General features: G+C 45.3%; 1 protein-coding gene, 1 long non-coding RNA gene and 1 pseudogene across 2 annotated transcripts in view; 2 read left to right on the forward strand and 1 right to left on the reverse strand.

The window, feature by feature from the left end:
* The first annotated feature begins 2,046 nt into the window (after positions 1 to 2,046).
* Positions 2,047 to 7,733, forward strand: TAS2R41 (taste 2 receptor member 41). The gene is given in 4 exon segments (XM_049642310.1): positions 2,047 to 2,072; positions 5,919 to 6,112; positions 6,115 to 6,246; positions 6,249 to 7,733. Coding segments are annotated over 4 exon segments (1,065 nt in total). The 3' UTR covers positions 6,962 to 7,733.
* Positions 7,734 to 9,935: 2,202 nt separating this feature from the next.
* LOC125930489 (DNA-directed RNA polymerase III subunit RPC10-like) lies at positions 9,936 to 10,548 on the reverse strand (annotated as a pseudogene).
* Positions 10,549 to 13,932: 3,384 nt separating this feature from the next.
* Positions 13,933 to 17,862, forward strand: part of LOC125930269 (uncharacterized) — a 4,712-nt gene continuing 782 nt past the window's right edge. The window contains exon 1 of the long non-coding RNA XR_007460123.1: positions 13,933 to 14,348. This is a non-coding gene — a long non-coding RNA (uncharacterized LOC125930269). The remainder of the gene's footprint in view (positions 14,349 to 17,862) is intronic.

The following is a 17,862-nucleotide window of genomic DNA, read 5'->3' on the forward strand; positions in this document are numbered from 1 at the left end:
TACTCTGGATGCCCAGCCAGGGTTATTCTGCATAATATTATAATATTAACATTAATATATAATATATATAATGTATTATAATATTCATGCTTTCATGAATGTTGACTTTACATTTACTATTTTTTTAAGATTTTATTTTTAAGTAACCTCTACACCCAACATGAGGCTCTAACTCACTACCCCAGGATCAAGTCATTTGCTCTTCTGACTAAGCCAGCCAGGCACCCCTACGTTTACTGTATATAACCACTGTAGACAATTATATTACCTAAGGGATAATATATTATCTAGGGATCATAATTGCTGATTCTCTAACATTTGCGGGGTATTTAATATGACTCTTCTGTTTTGCATCAAAAATATTAGTGGTTCTCTCTCTTTTATAATAAAAAATCATGTTTGTTGTATCTCATGCACATACCTATTTGAACACTAATATAATAGTTATCACACATCAGATTGTGTTCTATATTTCTCAGTTAACATTCATGGTTACTTTTCTATTGACTCCAGTCTTGTTTTCAGCTTTATTGAGGTATATAGCTGACAAACAATTGTAATATGTATAAAGTGTACAATGTGATGATTTGATTTGTATACACTTTGAAAGGGTTTTCCACCATCAAATTAATTAACACCTCACATAGTTACCTTTCTTTAATGAGAACACTCGCATTCTACTCCCAGTCAGCCACGTGATCATGACGGTAAATACTGACAACCATTCTCTACCCACATAACCGTTCTGTTTTCCATTTTCAGTATCGTAGTCAGTAAATGACATGAGATATTCAACACTTTGTTATAAGCTAGGCTTTGTGTTAGATGATTTTGCCCAACTGTAGGCTAATGTAAGTGTTCTGAGCACATTAAGGTGGCTAGAGATTCTCTAATCAGCAATGGCTGATTTCCATTACAAATTTTTTTTAATGTTTATTTTTGAGAGAGAGCATGAGTGTGCGAGTGGGGGAGGGGCAGAGAGTGAGGGGGACAGAGGATCCTAAGCGGGCTCTGTGCTGACAGCTGCAAGTCTGATGTGGGGCTTGAACCCATGAACTATGAGATCATGACCTGAGCTGAAGTCAGATGCTCAACTGACTGAGCCACCCGGGTGCCTCCTAGTTTGAATTTTTATAGTAACTAATAATGTGGAACATCTTTTTGTGTGCTTGTTGGCCATTTGTCTGTCATCTTTGGAGAAATGTCTGTTCAAATCCTTTGCCCATTTTAAATTGGATTATGTCATTTTATTGCTGAGTTATAAGTGTTCTTTATATATTCTGGGTGCAAGTTTCTCATCAGGTATATGATTTGGAGGTATTTTCGCCCATTCTGTAGTTGTTTTTTCACTTTGTTGATGGTATCCTTGGAAGCACAACGGTTTGTAATCTTTGATTTAATCCAGTATATCAATTGTTTCTTTAGTTACTTGTGCTTTTTTTTGTTGTTGTTAAAAAAGATTTTTTTTAACGTTTATTTTTGAGAGAGAGAGAGAGACAGAGCGTGGGGAGTGGGGGGGGGAGGGGCAGGGTGAGGGAGACAGAGAATCCAAAGCAGGCTCCAGGCTCTGAGCTGTCAGCACAGAGCCTGATGTGGGGCTTGAACTCATGAACCTCAAGATCATGACCTGAGCTGAAGTCGATGCTTAACTGACCGAGCCACCCAGGAGCCCCTAGTCACTCATGCTTTTGTTGTCCTAAGAAGGCTTTGTCTAACCCAAGATCATGAAGATTTACTCCTGTGTTTTCCTCTAAGAGTTTTGTACTTTTAGCTCTTATGTTTGGTTCTGGGATCCACTTTGAGTTGATTTTTGTGGATGGTGTCCAGTATCAGTGTTTTGTATGTAGATATCTAGTGTTCCAGCGCCTTTTTTGATACTCATTGAGTTTTTATGAGTATCAAAAATTAACATTTGTAAAGCGCTTGGAAGTGCATGGGGATGCATAGCAGCACTGAGTAAATATTATTTTATCATTTACCATATGGAATTGTCATATGTCTACTTATCTTTTCTCCCTCAAAGACTATCTTTATCTTTGTGCCTACATGGCTGGCCTAGTGTCTGATGGACGGTACCTGCTGAATGGATGAATGATAAATAGAGCTGCTCTGCTGAGGCTGTCAGGTGGTAAAGCGCGGTTTCAACACTGCTGGGCTGGGCTTGGGTCGGGACCAGAGGGCCTGTCAGAGTGAGAGCCGCTGACAGTATCTGCCTCAGGGCATCTCCCCAGAGCACGCGGCTTGCAGCCCCTGGGTCCAGATCCCCCTGCAACGCTCGAGTCTCTTCAAAGTCTCTTCAGCACAGTTTTCATTTCTGTGTCGCCCTCCTCCCTGTTGTCTTCCTTCTCCTCCTGTACCTGAGCATGAGCTCAGAGAACGGAATCCCTCCTGGATATCAGTCTCAGCCAAGTCTCCTCAGCCGGATCCTTTGACTTCCAACCCCTCAAGGCTGAAGGTGCAGGGTTCGCCTCCAGCCCCTTACCAGTCTCCGTTCACACTCTTTTCCCACGTGATCTCATCTAATGTAATGGCTCTAAATACCGAGTGTTGATGGCTCCCAAACCTGTTACTCCAGCCATTCTGAGATCCAGACTTTTATTTTAATTGTCCCCTTCATGTCTCATTTTAGAGATCTAACAGGTGTCTCAGACTTCACGTGACCAGAACAGACTTCCTCCCAGAAATATATCCCTCTCAGTCTAACTCCTCTCTGTAGACAGCTCCGTAAATTCTCCAATGACCGAAGTAAAAATTTGGGATCCATCCTTGATTCCTTTTTCTCTCTCACTCCCGCCATCAGGAAAATCCTACTGAATCTGCCTTCAAAAGATGCCAGCATCTCATCCCTGCTCACCACTTCCAGTGCTCCCAGCTGAGAAGAAACTAGCGCCTGCTTGTGCACGGTCTAATGCAGTAGCCTCTGACTGCTCTTCTCTACCCTTGCCCTTCCCCACTTCCATTCTCCAAGTCCTGATCCACAGGATCTGTTTAAAAACAGATTAGGTCATGCTACTCCCTTGTTTAAAACTCTCTAATGGCTTTCTATTATGTGAGGATAACATCCCAAGTTCTTACCATGGACCAACATGACTTTCTTGATCTTGCCTTTTAAACAGAGGTTGACATTTCTACCAAGTGCAAAGATTTAATGATAGGAGATTTCAAAGTGAGCTGCTAGTTCACACTATTCAGGTTTTCACAGGCACTGGGCATAAACCTGTCCTGTAACTCCTGAAACCCTTTGATAAAATGAAAAGGTTAGAGAGTAGAAGAGAGAGGATTTTGTGAGGAATAAATATTTGGAAAAGCTATGTGATGAAACGCACTCCATCCTTCACTGAGGAGGACTTAACTTCAAACCTGGTGGTGCTCCAGAGCTTCTGTGGGGCCACTCTCAAATCTTGCCATGTTACTGCTTAAGTCGGGAGGGATAGTGGGCTAAGTAAGGTCTTGTTCCTGCTGGGGGTAGTTAAGATAATGAGAGACAAACAGACTAGCTAACTTTTGGGGCAGAGTCAGGAGAATGTGGCCACGTTTGGAGTGTGGGGGCAGGGCTAGGGTACCAGTTTTGGACCCCAAGGGAGAGAGCATATGTGTGCAGGTGTCTTGAGGTCTGACCAATAGGGCTGTCTAGTGGGGTGAGGAAATGCCAGCAGCAATGATTTTGGGGAAAGTGTCTAGGAGCTGAGGAAGGAGTCCCAAGGGATCACCCAAAATAAAGATGGTTTCTCCCCATCAAAGGGAATTGTGGGAGAGCGCCCAGTGGGGAGCCTCCAGAGCTCTGAAGTTCCCCAGGAAGGAGCATCAGCATTTAACATGTGCCAGGCCCGGAAGGCACAAGGCTTTGGTTCTAGTCCAAGCAAGACCCTTCCCGCCCCTTTTGCATTCTCCATCTGCATCAGCCAATGCCATCTTGTTATGTAGTTTTTATATATTGGACAGAAATGCCCCATTTCTGGTCTGAGTTGGTTTTGTGACTTGAAGTGATCTCGGGACAACTTAGTTGATAAGAGAGAATAGTCACGTGGCTCCGGGAATTCTTTTTCTCTGGCAGGAGAAGGTTCTCTCACTGCATAAAATTAGAAGAGAGAGAGAATGGTGGGAGAGAATGAATAAAGTGATGATTTGATAATATTATGAGTTCAGCCAGCTGTACGTGGCAAAGACTCTACTCGCTCGGGCCCCTCAGCCCACGTGTCCCCTGAGAATGCCCCCCATCCCGTGGGTGTGAAGGAGCAGTTTCTCCCTCTCCAGCTGTTCTCCAGCAGTCTTCCTCTCCTGTTTTCTTCAGGGCACTGATTACAATGTGAAAGTGTCTTGCTCATGCACGTGCTTATTGTCAGTTACCTTCCATCAGACTGTAAGTTGCACAGAAGCAGGAATCCCACCTCTTATGTTCGCTTCTCTATTCCCGGTGACAAGAATAGGAGCCCTGTGTGTGTAAGTGCTCAGTAAGTATATTTGTTGAGTGAATGAGTCAAAACTGGATGAGTGACGTGGATCTGAGAATAGAAAAAATGCATGTTCACCTACCTTCAGTGAGATCTCTCTCTCTGTTGTGGATTATTCATTTTACTATAATTATACATTTATGCTGTGGTAGTGACAACTTTCACATTATTTGTATGACTATTTTTCTTAGTTGATTCATGACAAAGTCACAATCCAAAAGGACACACTTACATAAAAACATACGCTTGAGTTTTTCAAACAAATGTGGAGAAAGGACAGATTTGAACTGCTAAATAGGAAACATTTGACTATGGACCAAGCTGAGACAGTGTGAGTGGAGGATGGGGCAGAGAGAGAGGGAGAGGGAGGATCCCAAGCAGGCTCCACACTGTCAGCGCAGAGCCCGATGCGGGGCTCAGTCTCACAAACCATGAGATCATGACCTGGGCTGAAATCAAGAGTTGGATGCCTAACTGACTGAGCCACCCAGGAGCCCCCCAAAAAATACTTTTGCTTTTTAATGTGGTCTCATAGGGATCTCTTTTTAATGTTGGTGTTGGAAGACAGGACAGCACACATGCCTTGTAAGCTGTGGTGTCTCATTGTGGCAGATAGGCTCTAAGATGGTCCCCCAACTTTGGTATCTGTACCTTTTTGTAACGCACACCATTTGAGCGTCCCTGCAGACTGCGACTTGCTTCTAGGCGATAGAATATGGCAAAAGTGATAGGATGTCCTCCTGTGATTGTACTACACTGTTTAAGACTCCATCCTGCTAGCCAGCTCCCTCTAGACACTCTCTTTGCTGGCTTGATGGAGTAAGGTGCCATGTTGAAACATCCCACTTGGCAAAAACAGCCAGTGGCCACCAGGATCTGAGGGAGCCTTCAACTGAGACCCAGCAAGAGGCAGGTGCCCTTAGTTCCACAACTGCAAGGAAATGAATTCTCTCACTGGAACATAAAACTGGTTTAAACCGTTATCAGTCATTCATATCTCAGGGTCCATGAAGGATTTAAGAAGAGGTTTGGTAAAAAGGTGGACCAAAGATTCTGACCTTGAAGGGGATGACTGCTCATATTTGAGGGTGGATGTGTGACAGGGAAGCTTGGCTGGAGACAGACTTCTCTATCATCACTGTTTTGCCCAGGTCTTGGCCGTATTAAATGTCTCCTGTACTTGTTGCCTGTACGCTTCATGTCTTAAGAATGATCTGATGGGGAGAGGTGTGTATATTCTCCCAAGGGAGAAATAAGAAGTATAGAATTCAGCTACAGAGACACTGAAAAACTCTCTACATTGATGCTAATGATGGTAGCATGCAGGCAAAACCAGACAAGGCAAATCAGGGGCAGCGGGTAGGCCTCATGGTAACTGAGCCCACGGGAAATTTGCATCCTCACTGAGCTGAGCTCACCTTTCCCCTGCAGCCCCGGTATCCGCCTTGTGAGCGAACTCTGACTCAGATGCAGAGCCTGGACACTCTTCTCACGTCCCCAGGAAAGGTCTATAGAGGGACTGTGTGTGGGGGTAGGGAGGAGGCCAGGGACCAAGGTGCAAGGCACAGGGGTGGTGACCCGAGCGGCCGAAACGCGGCCAGGGCTCTCAGCCTTCTTCATGCTGCTCTTCGTCCTGCCGTGCCTTCTGGGAATCCTGGCCAACAGCTCATTGTGCTGGTGCTGGGCAGGGAAAGGCTGCGGCGGGGGAGGCTGTCTCCCTCTGGCATGATCCTCCTGAGCTTGGGCGCCTCCCGCTTCTGCCTGCAGTGGGTTGGAATGGTGAACAGCTTCTACTGGCCGAGTACAGCAGAGGTCCTGCACAGCAGTTCTTTGGTCTCCATTGGGACTTCCTGAACTCAGCCACCTTCTGGTTCAGCTCCTGGCACAGTGTCCTCTTCTGCATGAAGATCACTAACTTCACCCACCCTACCTTCCTCTGGGTCAAGTGGAGGTTCCCAGGGTCAGTGCCCTGGCTCCTCATGGCTCCTCTCCTGAGCTCCTTCATCGTCACTCTGCTCTTCTTTTGGGGAAACCGTGCTGTGTGTGAAGGATTCTTAATTAGAAAGTTTCCTGGGAACATGACCTTAAGACAGTGGAGCAGGACACTGGAAGTTCACTACTTCTTGCCCCTGAAGCTGATCACCTTGTTAGTTCCTTGCTCTGTTTTTCTGGTCTCAGTTGCGCTGTTGATTAATTCTCTGAGGAGGCACACCGGGAGGATGCGGCTCAGCGCCCACAGGCCACAGGACCCCAGTGCCCAGGCTCACACCAGAGCTCTGAAGTCGCTCGTCTCCTTCCTCATTCTTGATGCTCTGTCCCTCGCATCCCTGGTCATCGATGCTGCAGGTTTCTTCTCAGAGAGTGACTGGTACTGGCTGTACTGGCCGTGGCAGATTTTAATCTACCTGTGCATGTCTGTCCATCCGTTTTTCCTCATCTCCAGCAACCTCAGGCTTCGAGGGGTGTGCAGACAGCTGCTGCTGCTGGCCAGGGGCTTCTGGGTGGCCTAGGTGGCACGGTCTCCTTACCCAGACCCCCGGAAGAGACTCAGGGAGGGTGACGGAACCTGTGCCCACTAACACGGAGATAGCTTCCGAGGCAGGTACCTACTGGATTCTACTCTGGGCTTCCTCCTTTGGGAAGGAGAGGAGGGGAGTCAACTCTGGGGATTCTCTGAGCGAGATTCCTTCCTTGGGACACTGTCAAATGGGGGCCCACAGGTCCCAGAGAGCCAGTATTGTCCAGAAGTTCAGAATATAAAATTTTGTCTGTTCTCTATTTTGTGTCCCCTCTGTTATGTGGCAGCTTCCAGTTAAAGAGTCCTGATTAACAGTACATGTGATCTCAACAGCCTCCCAGGGGATGAAGAGAAAATGTGTCTGTGGCTGAACTGGGATGTGGATGGGGAAGAAGTAGGTCTCTTGAGGATAATGTGTTGGTTACCATGGGAGCCCTGGAGGACAGTAGTTGGGGCCGACAGTGGTCTGGGCTGTGATGTCGCATAGCCCTCCCTTCTGTGCGGATTCTTTTTCTTTCAGCATACTTGGATAATTTGGTTTTAATTTTATGAAGACTGGAAAGTTTCTTCACACAAACCCATCTCTTTTCTTATTATTATTTCCACTGTTCCGCTTTCAGTTTTCCCCCCTCTAAAGTCTCAGTGGCAGCCAGACTTTTTCCATGTTTATTCTTCTTAAGAATCACACATTGTGATTTTCTCTGTCTTCAAATTGTCTCTGGAACTTTTTTTTCTTCCTTAAGCAAAAGTCACAAAGTCACATGTAATTTGAATAAACATGTACTTCTAGTTCTGAAAAACAAAGACTCAAGAGTTTCTCTTAGTTTGCATCCCAAAACCATTTAACCTCTTAATTTTTTTTTTTTTTTAAGAGAGAACATGTGTGCGCAAGCAGGGGATGGGCAGAGAGAGAGCACGAGAGAGAATCCCAATCTAATCTCCACTGATTTAAAATGTTACCTTTTATCATGACTAAATTCCTATATATATTGGGGTATTTCCTTTCTGTCCCGTTTTGCTATTTTGCTACTTTGGTATAATCATGTGCCAGTACCACAGCATTTTGACTATTTTAGGTTTATGATATTTGAATGACTGGGGAACTAGTCTTTCTTCGTCAATCTTTTCTAACTTTCTTGGCTATAGTAGTGTCTAGTCCCAAACAATTCCTTTTTAAGAAAATTATGTTGGATACTATTAACTGTATAATTCAACATGAGGAGAAATACATATCCATGATGTCGAGTCTTCTATTCAAGAATATGGTATGCTTTTCCATTTATCCAAGGTTATTCAAGATTTATTCAGTCGGTCAAGTGTCTGACTTTGATCTGACATCAGGTCATGATCTCACAACTGATTGTGAGACGGAGCCCCGTGTTGGGCCCCGAATTGGGCTCTGAGTTTGGTGTGGAGCCTACTTAAGATTCTCTCCCTCCCTCTCTCTGTGTCCCTCCCCACACGCTCTTCCCCCCCCACCCAAAACAAAACAAAATAAAAAACTATTCAAGATTTCTTTGATTACTTTCAGTAGTGTTTTAATTTTTTAAAATATAGGTCTTACACAACGTGATGTGAATTCTTTTAGGTGTAATTAACCCTTTATGCCTTAGTTTCCTGACATATTCACCGAGGTGATAGCAGCTGTCTCAGAGTAATTGCGAAGATTGATGTAGGCAGTATATGTGCATGACACATTAGTATTGATCATAACTTGTTAATAGTAATTCTAGTGTTGCATAGTTAATATTATTTTAAAAATTATTCTCTGTATCTGCATCAGCACAAAAAGAGTAGAGAAACCTGAGTATGGCAAGGACGTTTCTAGCCACCAGGAAAGACCAGTGTTTCTGTTTCTTTCTTTGACTCCTCTTGTTTTGTTTTTTTCTCATTCTTTAAATTTTTTTTTAACTGCTAAATTAGGCCAACACGGTAAGTGTGAGTGAGCTAAAGAAAAACCGTCTATGGTGGCTAAGAGATCACTGAGAAGGGCCTCTGATGCTGAAGGAGGCCACCAGAGGCTCACTAGGGGGTGTGACTCTGAGAATAGTTCAGTTAAGTAGCTTTTTTTGTTTAAGTTTTTATTTAAATTCCAGCTAGTTAACACACAGCATAATATTAGCTTCAGGTGTACAATATAGCGTTCTATCTTCCATACATCACCCGGTGATCATCGCAACAAGTGCCCTCCTTAGTCCCCATCACCCACTTCACCTCCCCTACCCCCCACCTCCCCTCTGGTAACCATCAGTTTGTTTTCTGTAATTAAGAGTCTGTTTGTTGGTTTGTTTCTTTCTCTTTTTACTCCTTTGTTCATTTGTTGTTTCTTTTTTTTTTTTTTTAATTACAAAATTTTACTTTTTTTAGTTGTGCAAACAGGGTACATGTTTAAGAGGGCTGATGGAGGGCGCCTGGGTGGTTCAGGTCATTAAGCATCCGACTCTTATTTTCAGCTCAGGTCATGGTCTCACAGTTTGTGAGTTCGAGCCCTGCCTCGGCTCTGTGTTGGTAGACAGTGTGGAGCCTGCTTGGGATTCCCTCTCCCTCCCTCTCTCCCTCTCCCTCTCCCTCTGTCTCTCCCTCTCCCTCTGTCTCTCCCTCTCCCTCTGTCTCTCTCTCTCTCTCTCTCTCTCTCTCTCCCCCCCTCCCTCTTCCTCTCCCTCTCTCCCTCTCCCTCCCTCCCCTTCTCTCTGCCCATCCCCTGCTCATGCATATATGTGCACTTTCTCTCTCTCAAAATAAATAAATAAACTTAAAAAAAAAAAAAAGAGGGCTGATGGTGAGAGAGTGTCATTACCCCATACATTTAAAAGATAAATGAGCAGGACATTACAGACTGTACTTGGTTATGGGTACCCCCTCCCCCCCAAATCTCCCTGGATTGAAATGAGCTCATCTGCTGATGGGCAGATGGGCTATATTTGCTGACATCCTGGGTTAGCTCTCTGCCACACTGACAGAGACTCTCAGGACACACAGTTCACGCTCCTGGCTGGGAATCCAACCTGAGGGAGAAGATAAGCAGACACTGACATGGCTGGGCCAGCCTGGCCCTCGTTCCTCCGGCAGTGTCCACACCGAGCATCATAGCATTTGTAGAAGGTGGTCACCAGCTTGTCTGCAGAGTGGGTCTGAAGCTGCACGAAATAGGCACACGGGTGTTCGCAGTTAGGATGTGACTCTGCAGGAGAGTCGACATTCTCCCAGGCAGCTGCTCCACACGCATATCCTCCACTGATTTCAGCTTTGGATTCCTCCGATTTTTTACCTTGCCGGTGATGTGCATGTAGGGGCAGGTGTCGCAGGCGAACTGGTAGCGGTGCTGTCCTCCTGCATGATGGGTCCGTTGCCGCAGCTGGGGCAGAAGCAGCCTGGTGGCCGACTGCCGTGCAGGGCATCCGCGGCTCGTGCGGCCTCTGGGTACTGACACTGAGCCCGTCTCAAGCCCACTGTTTTGTTTCTTAAATTCCCCATATGAGTGTATTCATGTTATTTGTCTCTCTCTGACTGACTTATTTCACTTAGTATTTAAGTAGCTTTTGACATCAGCTAAGGGAGGCAAAAAAAAAAAAAAAAAAAAAAAACAACCAAAAAAACTATTTTGTTTTTTCTTTGAAGACATAAAGGGGAAAGAAGAAAACCATAAAGGGAATAGTAAGAGTTACTAAATATTAGCTGTTATCTTTAAACTTTATTCTATATTATGTGCTGTCATGTTGCTATATCGAGCTGTTTTATTGAGGAAAGAAACGAAAAGACTAAGAAAATGTACTGGAGACCAGATTGAATCAATGAGAAATCAGATTGATTGCCGGACCTTGGACCATGTGCTAGGCCTTCCACAGCCCTCTTCTGGTAGGTAGTGCTTCCTAAAGGAAAATCCAGTTCTGTGGTATCAGCAAAGCTTAGCTAAAACCCATCTTATTAACCAGTGGCAAATATCACAGCTCACTACTAAAGGTTTTATGAAAGAAATTTTGTAAAATTTAAAAACACAATGCCAAAAAATATATGTCAGGATGTGTTAACCTTTTGGGGGCTGCAGACTGTTTGTGAATGTATTCGATTGGCGGATATTTTTGGAGTTCCTACCTGTAGGCAGCTCTCTGTGCTGAAGATAAAGTAGTGAGCCTTGTAGATGTCATTTCTGTCCCCATGGTGTTTACGATCTTGTGGGGAGTCAAGGGCCAGGTGTCTATTCATATAAACCTCCCTCAGGAGGTGATAACACTGTGGATGAGATGTCATTTGAACACACAGTTCCAGGTGCCTGTAGACCCGGAAACCTGTCCGTGAGTTCCAGGCTAAGGATTCTGCTCTCTTGTGGTATTCCTGGTCATGTGATTGTGTGAAGCAAAGAGTGCTGTACGGAGGGAGGGTTTTTGTTCTAGATGGAAGAGATTAGTTTAGTGCTGTCCTGGCAAAGCAGGGAGGTCTTGCCATAGGGATCCTCTACCATGTAAATTCCCAGGTCTGCTCAGAATGGCCACAGAACAATGTTCCCTCATGCCCATTTACTCCCTCCTTTGACTCTGAGTGACTCTAGAAATACTCTACTAATAGAGTTCCCACCTTGGAACTGGGTTTTGCTCTCTTAGACTTCATGCATTGATTTGTTCTCCATTAAAAAAGATAAAGTATCAAGGCTTTGCCAGGCTAGTGCCTTTGGTGAGGCTCATACCTGTTTTGTGAGTCAGTGTTAAAAAAGCAAACTCCAGATCCCTCCTTAACCAGGATGGGACCTGTCTAACCAGAGGGTTGCCTCTTGAGACATGGCCTGAAATCAGAAAAGCAGGGTTGTTATCAGAGGTGACGCTTACAGAAACACCAAGTAAGGTCTGTTTATTTTTGCTCAGTCTTCAGAGTGTTACTCAGATGGCATGGTTATCTTTTTATTAAAAAAAAATAAAAGGGGGTGCCTGGATGGCTCAGTCAGTTGAGCGGCCGACTTCGGCTCAGGTCGTGATCTTGCGGTTCTTGAGTTCGAGCCCCGCGTCGGGCTCTGTACTGACCGCTTGGAGCCTGGAGCCTGCTTCAGATTCTGTGTGTGTCTCTCTCTCTCTCTCCCCCTCCCCCACTCATGCTCTGTCTCTCTCTCTCTCTCTCTGTCAAAAATAAATAAACATTAAAAAAAAATTTTAAAAAAGGAAAGCAGAAGGCACTTTACAGTTATACCCTTCGTTCAAGTCTCAACCTCAAGATGTATTCACTTTTAACATTCCCTTATGCTTTAGAAAACTTCTGGTCTGTATTCTTCCCAATTCTTTGGTCTTTGAAACCTGCCTTATCTACCTGGTCTGCGAAGTCTGCCCAAATGAGAGGAAGTTGAATTACAAAAAATTGTTTCACTTACTGCCTCTAGTTAAGCGTGAAATAGAGACTTTGTCAGACAAAAAGAAGACAAAGTTTGTGCTATTTGTTTTGTCTCAGGACTAATAGTCCTGTGCAGAGGAAGAGGACAGCTTCTAGAATACATATCACATGTGTCAATGCCCCATATTAGAAACTCTGCTATCTTTTCACGGCCTCTAAAGCACGTTCCTTGGCCTTGTTTTCAAAGCCCTACCAAACCCTCTTTCCTGCCTCACTTCCGCCTCATTACTCCTCAGAATGAAGTCTTTGCTCTAACCAAACTGGTTTGCTCACTCTTTCCCAGACAGACCTCAGTTTTTTCTACCTCTTCACTTGGTTTCTATGGTTCCTCCACTCACCAAAAATGAACCTATCTTTCGACTCCCTCAACTGTCCAAATTCAACCATTTCCTAAAGCCCCCATTTAATTTTTTCTTCCCCTTCAATCCCTTTGCAAACTACCCAGATTTTTCCCCCCTTCATGGGGTAATTTTATGAATTCCATGGGTTTTTTGAACCTTCATCTTGTATTTGGTAATTAAGCAAATATCTCCTTAGTTGTGTTTTTTGCATTGTTGGATTACGTTGTGATTTCTTTTTTTCTTTTTTGGCGCGTATCTCTTATCTTTTCAAATAGTCTCCAGGTTGGGAGGAAGGCTCTCCTGTTGACTTCGTGTGTCTCTTGCAGCACCTGGCATGGCGTATGGCACACAAATCTATTCGCCGATTGATATTTCTTTCTGAGACTTGCATCGTGTCCCAGGCCCATGATGCTCTCTGCTCTTGAGAGGAGGAGGTTGGGATGATAAGTGTTGTGAGGAAGGGCTTCAGGCTGGGCACGGAGGAGGTGTTCATTAAAAGTGGTGTTTGGTGGGGTGCCTGGGTGGCTCAGTCAGTTGAGCGTACTACTTCAGCTCAGGTCATGATCTCACAGTTTGAGTTTGAGCCCCGTGTCGGGCTCTGTGCTGACAGCTCAGAGCCTGGAGCCTGCTTCCAATTCTGTGTCTCCCTCTCTCTCTGCCTCTCCCCTGCTCATGTTCTTGTCTCTGTCTCAAAAATAAAGATAAACATAAAATAAATAAATAAATAAATAAATAAAATAAAAGTGGTGTTTGGTGATTGACTGTGGATGGCAAAGTTGACATTTAGGCCAGTGGTGAAAGTGGCCTTGGGCATTATATGTTCATGTTCACACGGTGGATGTGTAACATTTCTGATGGGTGTAAACTGCTTTTGAATCTTGTTGAGAACAGCCAGAGCTACAAAGATTTCAGAACTTAAGTCACTGCTTATATATGCCTTCAAAAACAAAGAGTACATTTTACACACACACACACACACACACACACACTCACAGTTGCACAAATGCTTTATCCCTTAGTACAAGCTTTGCTGTCCTTAGAAGACAGCCTTCTCTTTCCACTTTGGAGTTCGTCTGTATTTGTCTGTAACACAACCGAGTTCCTACCCAGCATTCAGCTCTTGGCGTCAGCAGCACTACTGTACTAAAGCCCACCCTTACAGCCTGGTATGTATGATGTCCACGTGGGCCACGTGGTCAGCACATGTACCCACGGGTGGGCAGGTACATCATGACCACTGTCTCCACCACGGAACTCACTAGGCCTATAAGCCAAGAGACCACTGCTGTGGAGCACAGGGGGGCACAGACAGCCACGTAGCGGCCATAGGCCATAGCGGCCAGCAGCAGGAACTCGGTACCCCCCAGGGCCAGTGCGAAGAAGAGCTGAGTCCCACATCGGGTGAAGGAGATGGTCTTCTTCTCCAGGAGGAAGTGCACCAGCATCTGGGGGACCCCACTAGAGGTGTAGCAGATGTCCACCACTGAGAGGTTGCAGAGGAAGAAGTACATGGGCAGGTGCAGCCGCGCGTCCAGCCCGATCAGGAGGATGACGAGCCCGTTGCCCAGCAGGGTCAGCAGATAGGCGGCCGCAAACAGGACAAAGAGTCCAGCCTGGGTCTGCCTGTCGCTGGAGAGCCCCAGGAGGACAAACTCGCTTTCCCAGGTCAGGTTGTCCCTCCTCATGGAGCAGGGGAGCCGGGCTGCTGGGAGAGGAGGTGGCTTAGAGAAGCCAGAATCAATGAGAATTTGCAACAAAGGGCTTTCTGTGGGACTGCAAGAACTTGTACATTTTCCCCAGTAGACTCTGAACTTCTTCACATCATGGATCTTTTATGATTTTTCTTTTCATGCAAAGATTCCTAAAAAATGTTTCACAGTATGAGTACACAAATAAGAAAAAGTTGAAAGTAGTGGCCTTGAGGATAATTCTCTGATCCTAAGACATAGGACGTGTGCTCTGGACTTCCTCCTTGTCATTACTCCTCACACTGGAGCTCGTGGTTCTTCCTGATTCTCCCATAAGCCAGGCTGGGTCAGTGACAGAGAACATCACTCACTTGGTTCTCAGTGTACTGATTAATCAGGCTTATTCCTAGGTTGATAAGATCAGGACCTCATTGTACAACATTATGCTCACTGTAATTATGTCCCAACTTCTTGAGATGATGCTATTTCCTTGGTGAAATGCTGGCATTGATTTGAATGTTAAAGTAAGTGGTTTATAAAAGATGAAGGTATATATCACTCACTTGCAACCAGAGCGTTTGGAACCTGATGGTGCCCACAGATGAAGTCAGTAAGGGAGTGCCTCTGAAACCCTTTGAACTTTGTTATGTGTAAATCCTTCTGTGACAGCAGAGACAGGTGTGCTCTTGGAACACCTCCCTGTTTACTTTGCTGGTCTTTAGCTTCTATCAAAGGGTAAAGATGCTATTTTTTCCCTTAGTACAAATGAAATGTACTAAGCAATTTTATCGTCTTTATTTCTCTGTTTGTTAATAGCAAGTCCCTCTAGCTCCATTGTCGTGTCTACATTACGTGTCTGTGCAACATGGCGGGAGGAGATAGTGCTATTAGGTAGTACAGGGGAGAGGAGAGACCATGGGGACATGGAGAAGAGTCCGCTGCTGGAAAAGCCCGTTTTTTTTTATTTTTTATTTTTTTTTTATTTTTGGGACAGAGAGAGACAGAGCATGAACGGGGGAGGGGCAGAGAGAGAGGGAGACACAGAATCGGAAACAGGCTCCAGGCTCCGAGCCATCAGCCCAGAGCCTGACGCGGGGCTCGAACTCACGGACCGCGAGATCGTGACCTGGCTGAAGTCGGACGCTTAACCGACTGCGCCACCCAGGCGCCCCTGGAAAAGCCCGTTTGAGTGCCCACTAGGGAAGCTTGAGAAGGAAGGGAAACTCCAGGCTCTAGGGTTTGACTGTGAAAATCCCACAGGACTCACAGTGGCCACACATTGAGATCACCTGGCACACTCGGAAGACTCCAAAGCAATTAAGTCACAATCTCCAGATATTAGTATGTCCGTACCTTTTCACGTTTCTCAAACAAACAAAATGTGGAGCTAAATTTGAGAACCACTGCTTTAGATGGGACCTTTTAATCTTATTTTGGAAGACTCAATGCATGTTCTTCTGGGGAGAGGATATGTTTTGAGATAAACCGAGAAGAGTTTTTGAGGAGGAAGGAACTTTTGGGCTGAGCTTCTCATTCTTTGAAAAAGTTGAGGCCAAGAGAGTATAAATAATTTGCCTCAAATTCCACTGAATCAGTGAAAACGTGATCCTTGATAGCTTGCCTTTTTGTGTGTTGGGTCTTCCCTTAGTCTTACTTCCTTAGGTCTTTTCCCCAAACGATGTTTCAGAATATTTTAGACCCAGGGAAGTGGTAGTAAATATCCAATGAGATATTAGGTAGTACAATGAGATAATGTGTGGGAAAGCCCTCATAAATTTCAGAGCATTATCTGTATCACAGATATGAAAGATGGGTCATAGAATGCAATGAAATGGAAATGAAAACAATTCAACCCAAGTTTTTCTAACAAGGCTTGAAGATAGAGCTCATGGGTGGATGGGGGTGAAAAGGGCAAAGCAGGTGGACACCACCCTCTGTCTCTCCTACCTGGTTGGAACCTACTCCTTTCGTTCTTTCAGTCCTTCTGTGGCCAGAAGGTGTCACTGTGGAAAATACTAAGAACAGAGACTGGCTTTGGCAGGGCACCCTGCTGGTTTTCTGAGCCCTGCACCTGGGATAGAGCCCCAGTTTTCCACAGAACCTATTTCCTTCGTCAATGCAGTAAGCAGCCAAATGTTACTCCCCCGATGCGGCTCCTGAGTGCCCAGAACAGCAACTAAAACTCTCCCCATGGAAGGGAATAAAATGCAAAACGAGAGAGAACACAGAAATGGCAGAAAAACTGGAAGGAACTTTCAGGATCATCATTTCAACCTTGTCATTTTACAAATGAGGACACTGAGGCTCAGGAACAGAAGGGGTTTGTGTGAGCAAAGCCAGAAGCAGGGCTGGAACTGGATGTGGAATCGGAGGACCACGTTCCCATGTTCTTCCCTCTACATCATATTGTGTTATCATGTGGAGCACACAGTGTATCACAGCAGCTAGTGGGGAGCAGCATCACCGCAGAATGATGTGTGGGACAGGTGAGATTTATGGGGGAGGGCAGTCAGGCAAGGTGTGATGTTTTAGGATGTGGCTCCCTGGGGACTTCAAGCTGCCACGACGTGATGTAACGTAGGGAAACTGGCTGAAGAGCAGTTTGGAGAGGCAGGCGGACTGGTGGCCCAGTTCGTTAAGCCAGCTGGCCTCCTTCCATTTCATCCAAGAGGAAAATCTTCACCCCCTAGTTTAGTCAGAGTATGGAGCCCACACACCAGGAGTCTCAACTTTCTCTGCAGCCAGGAGGTAGAATTGGAAGAGCACCTCCACTGTGCCTGAACTTTTTACTTTCCTTTTATGACTTCTAACAAACTAACTGCTTGAAGGGTAGACAGGGTGTTTTCTTGTCATACCCGTTTCTCGTTTCCTTTTTTTTTTCAATTTTTTTAAAAAATTGGTTTTGAAGGAGAGAGAGAGAGACAGAGCATGAGCAGGGGAGGAGCAGAGAGAGAGGGAGACACAGAATCCGAAGCAGGCTCCTGACGTGGGGCTTGAACTCACGAACTATGAGATCATGACCTGAGCCAAAGTCAGATGCCCAACCGACTGGGCCACCCAGGCGCCTCACCCCTTTCTCATTGAGACTGGCATATAGAGTTGGTCGGCTGGCTGAATGAACATCATAGTGAAGAGTGGTTTTAAAATTCATTCTCTCATCCATGAGCTCAGTATAGAACTTTCCTATTGATGTTTTCAGAGAGTTCACTCTGTAATAGCATCTCAAGAATAGCTCCACTCAGAAGGGTCTCTTGTGGGACCAGTTTTTCCTCCTGATTAGTAAGTGCCCTTCAAATACACTGAGTCTCTCTTGGAAGAGGCAAGGGCCAGAGGCACATGGGTGGCTCAGTCGGTTGAGCGTCTGACTTTGGCTCAGGTCATGATCTCTTGGTTTGTGAGTTTGAGCCCCCGTAGGGCTCTCTGTTATCAGCGCAGAGATCTTCCTCCACTTCAGATCTTCTGTTCCCCACCTCTTCCCTGCACCTCCCCCC

The sequence above is a fragment of the Panthera uncia genome, chromosome A2 (genome assembly GCF_023721935.1).
Source record: "Panthera uncia isolate 11264 chromosome A2, Puncia_PCG_1.0, whole genome shotgun sequence".
NCBI classification, from domain to species: Eukaryota; Metazoa; Chordata; class Mammalia; order Carnivora; family Felidae; genus Panthera; species Panthera uncia.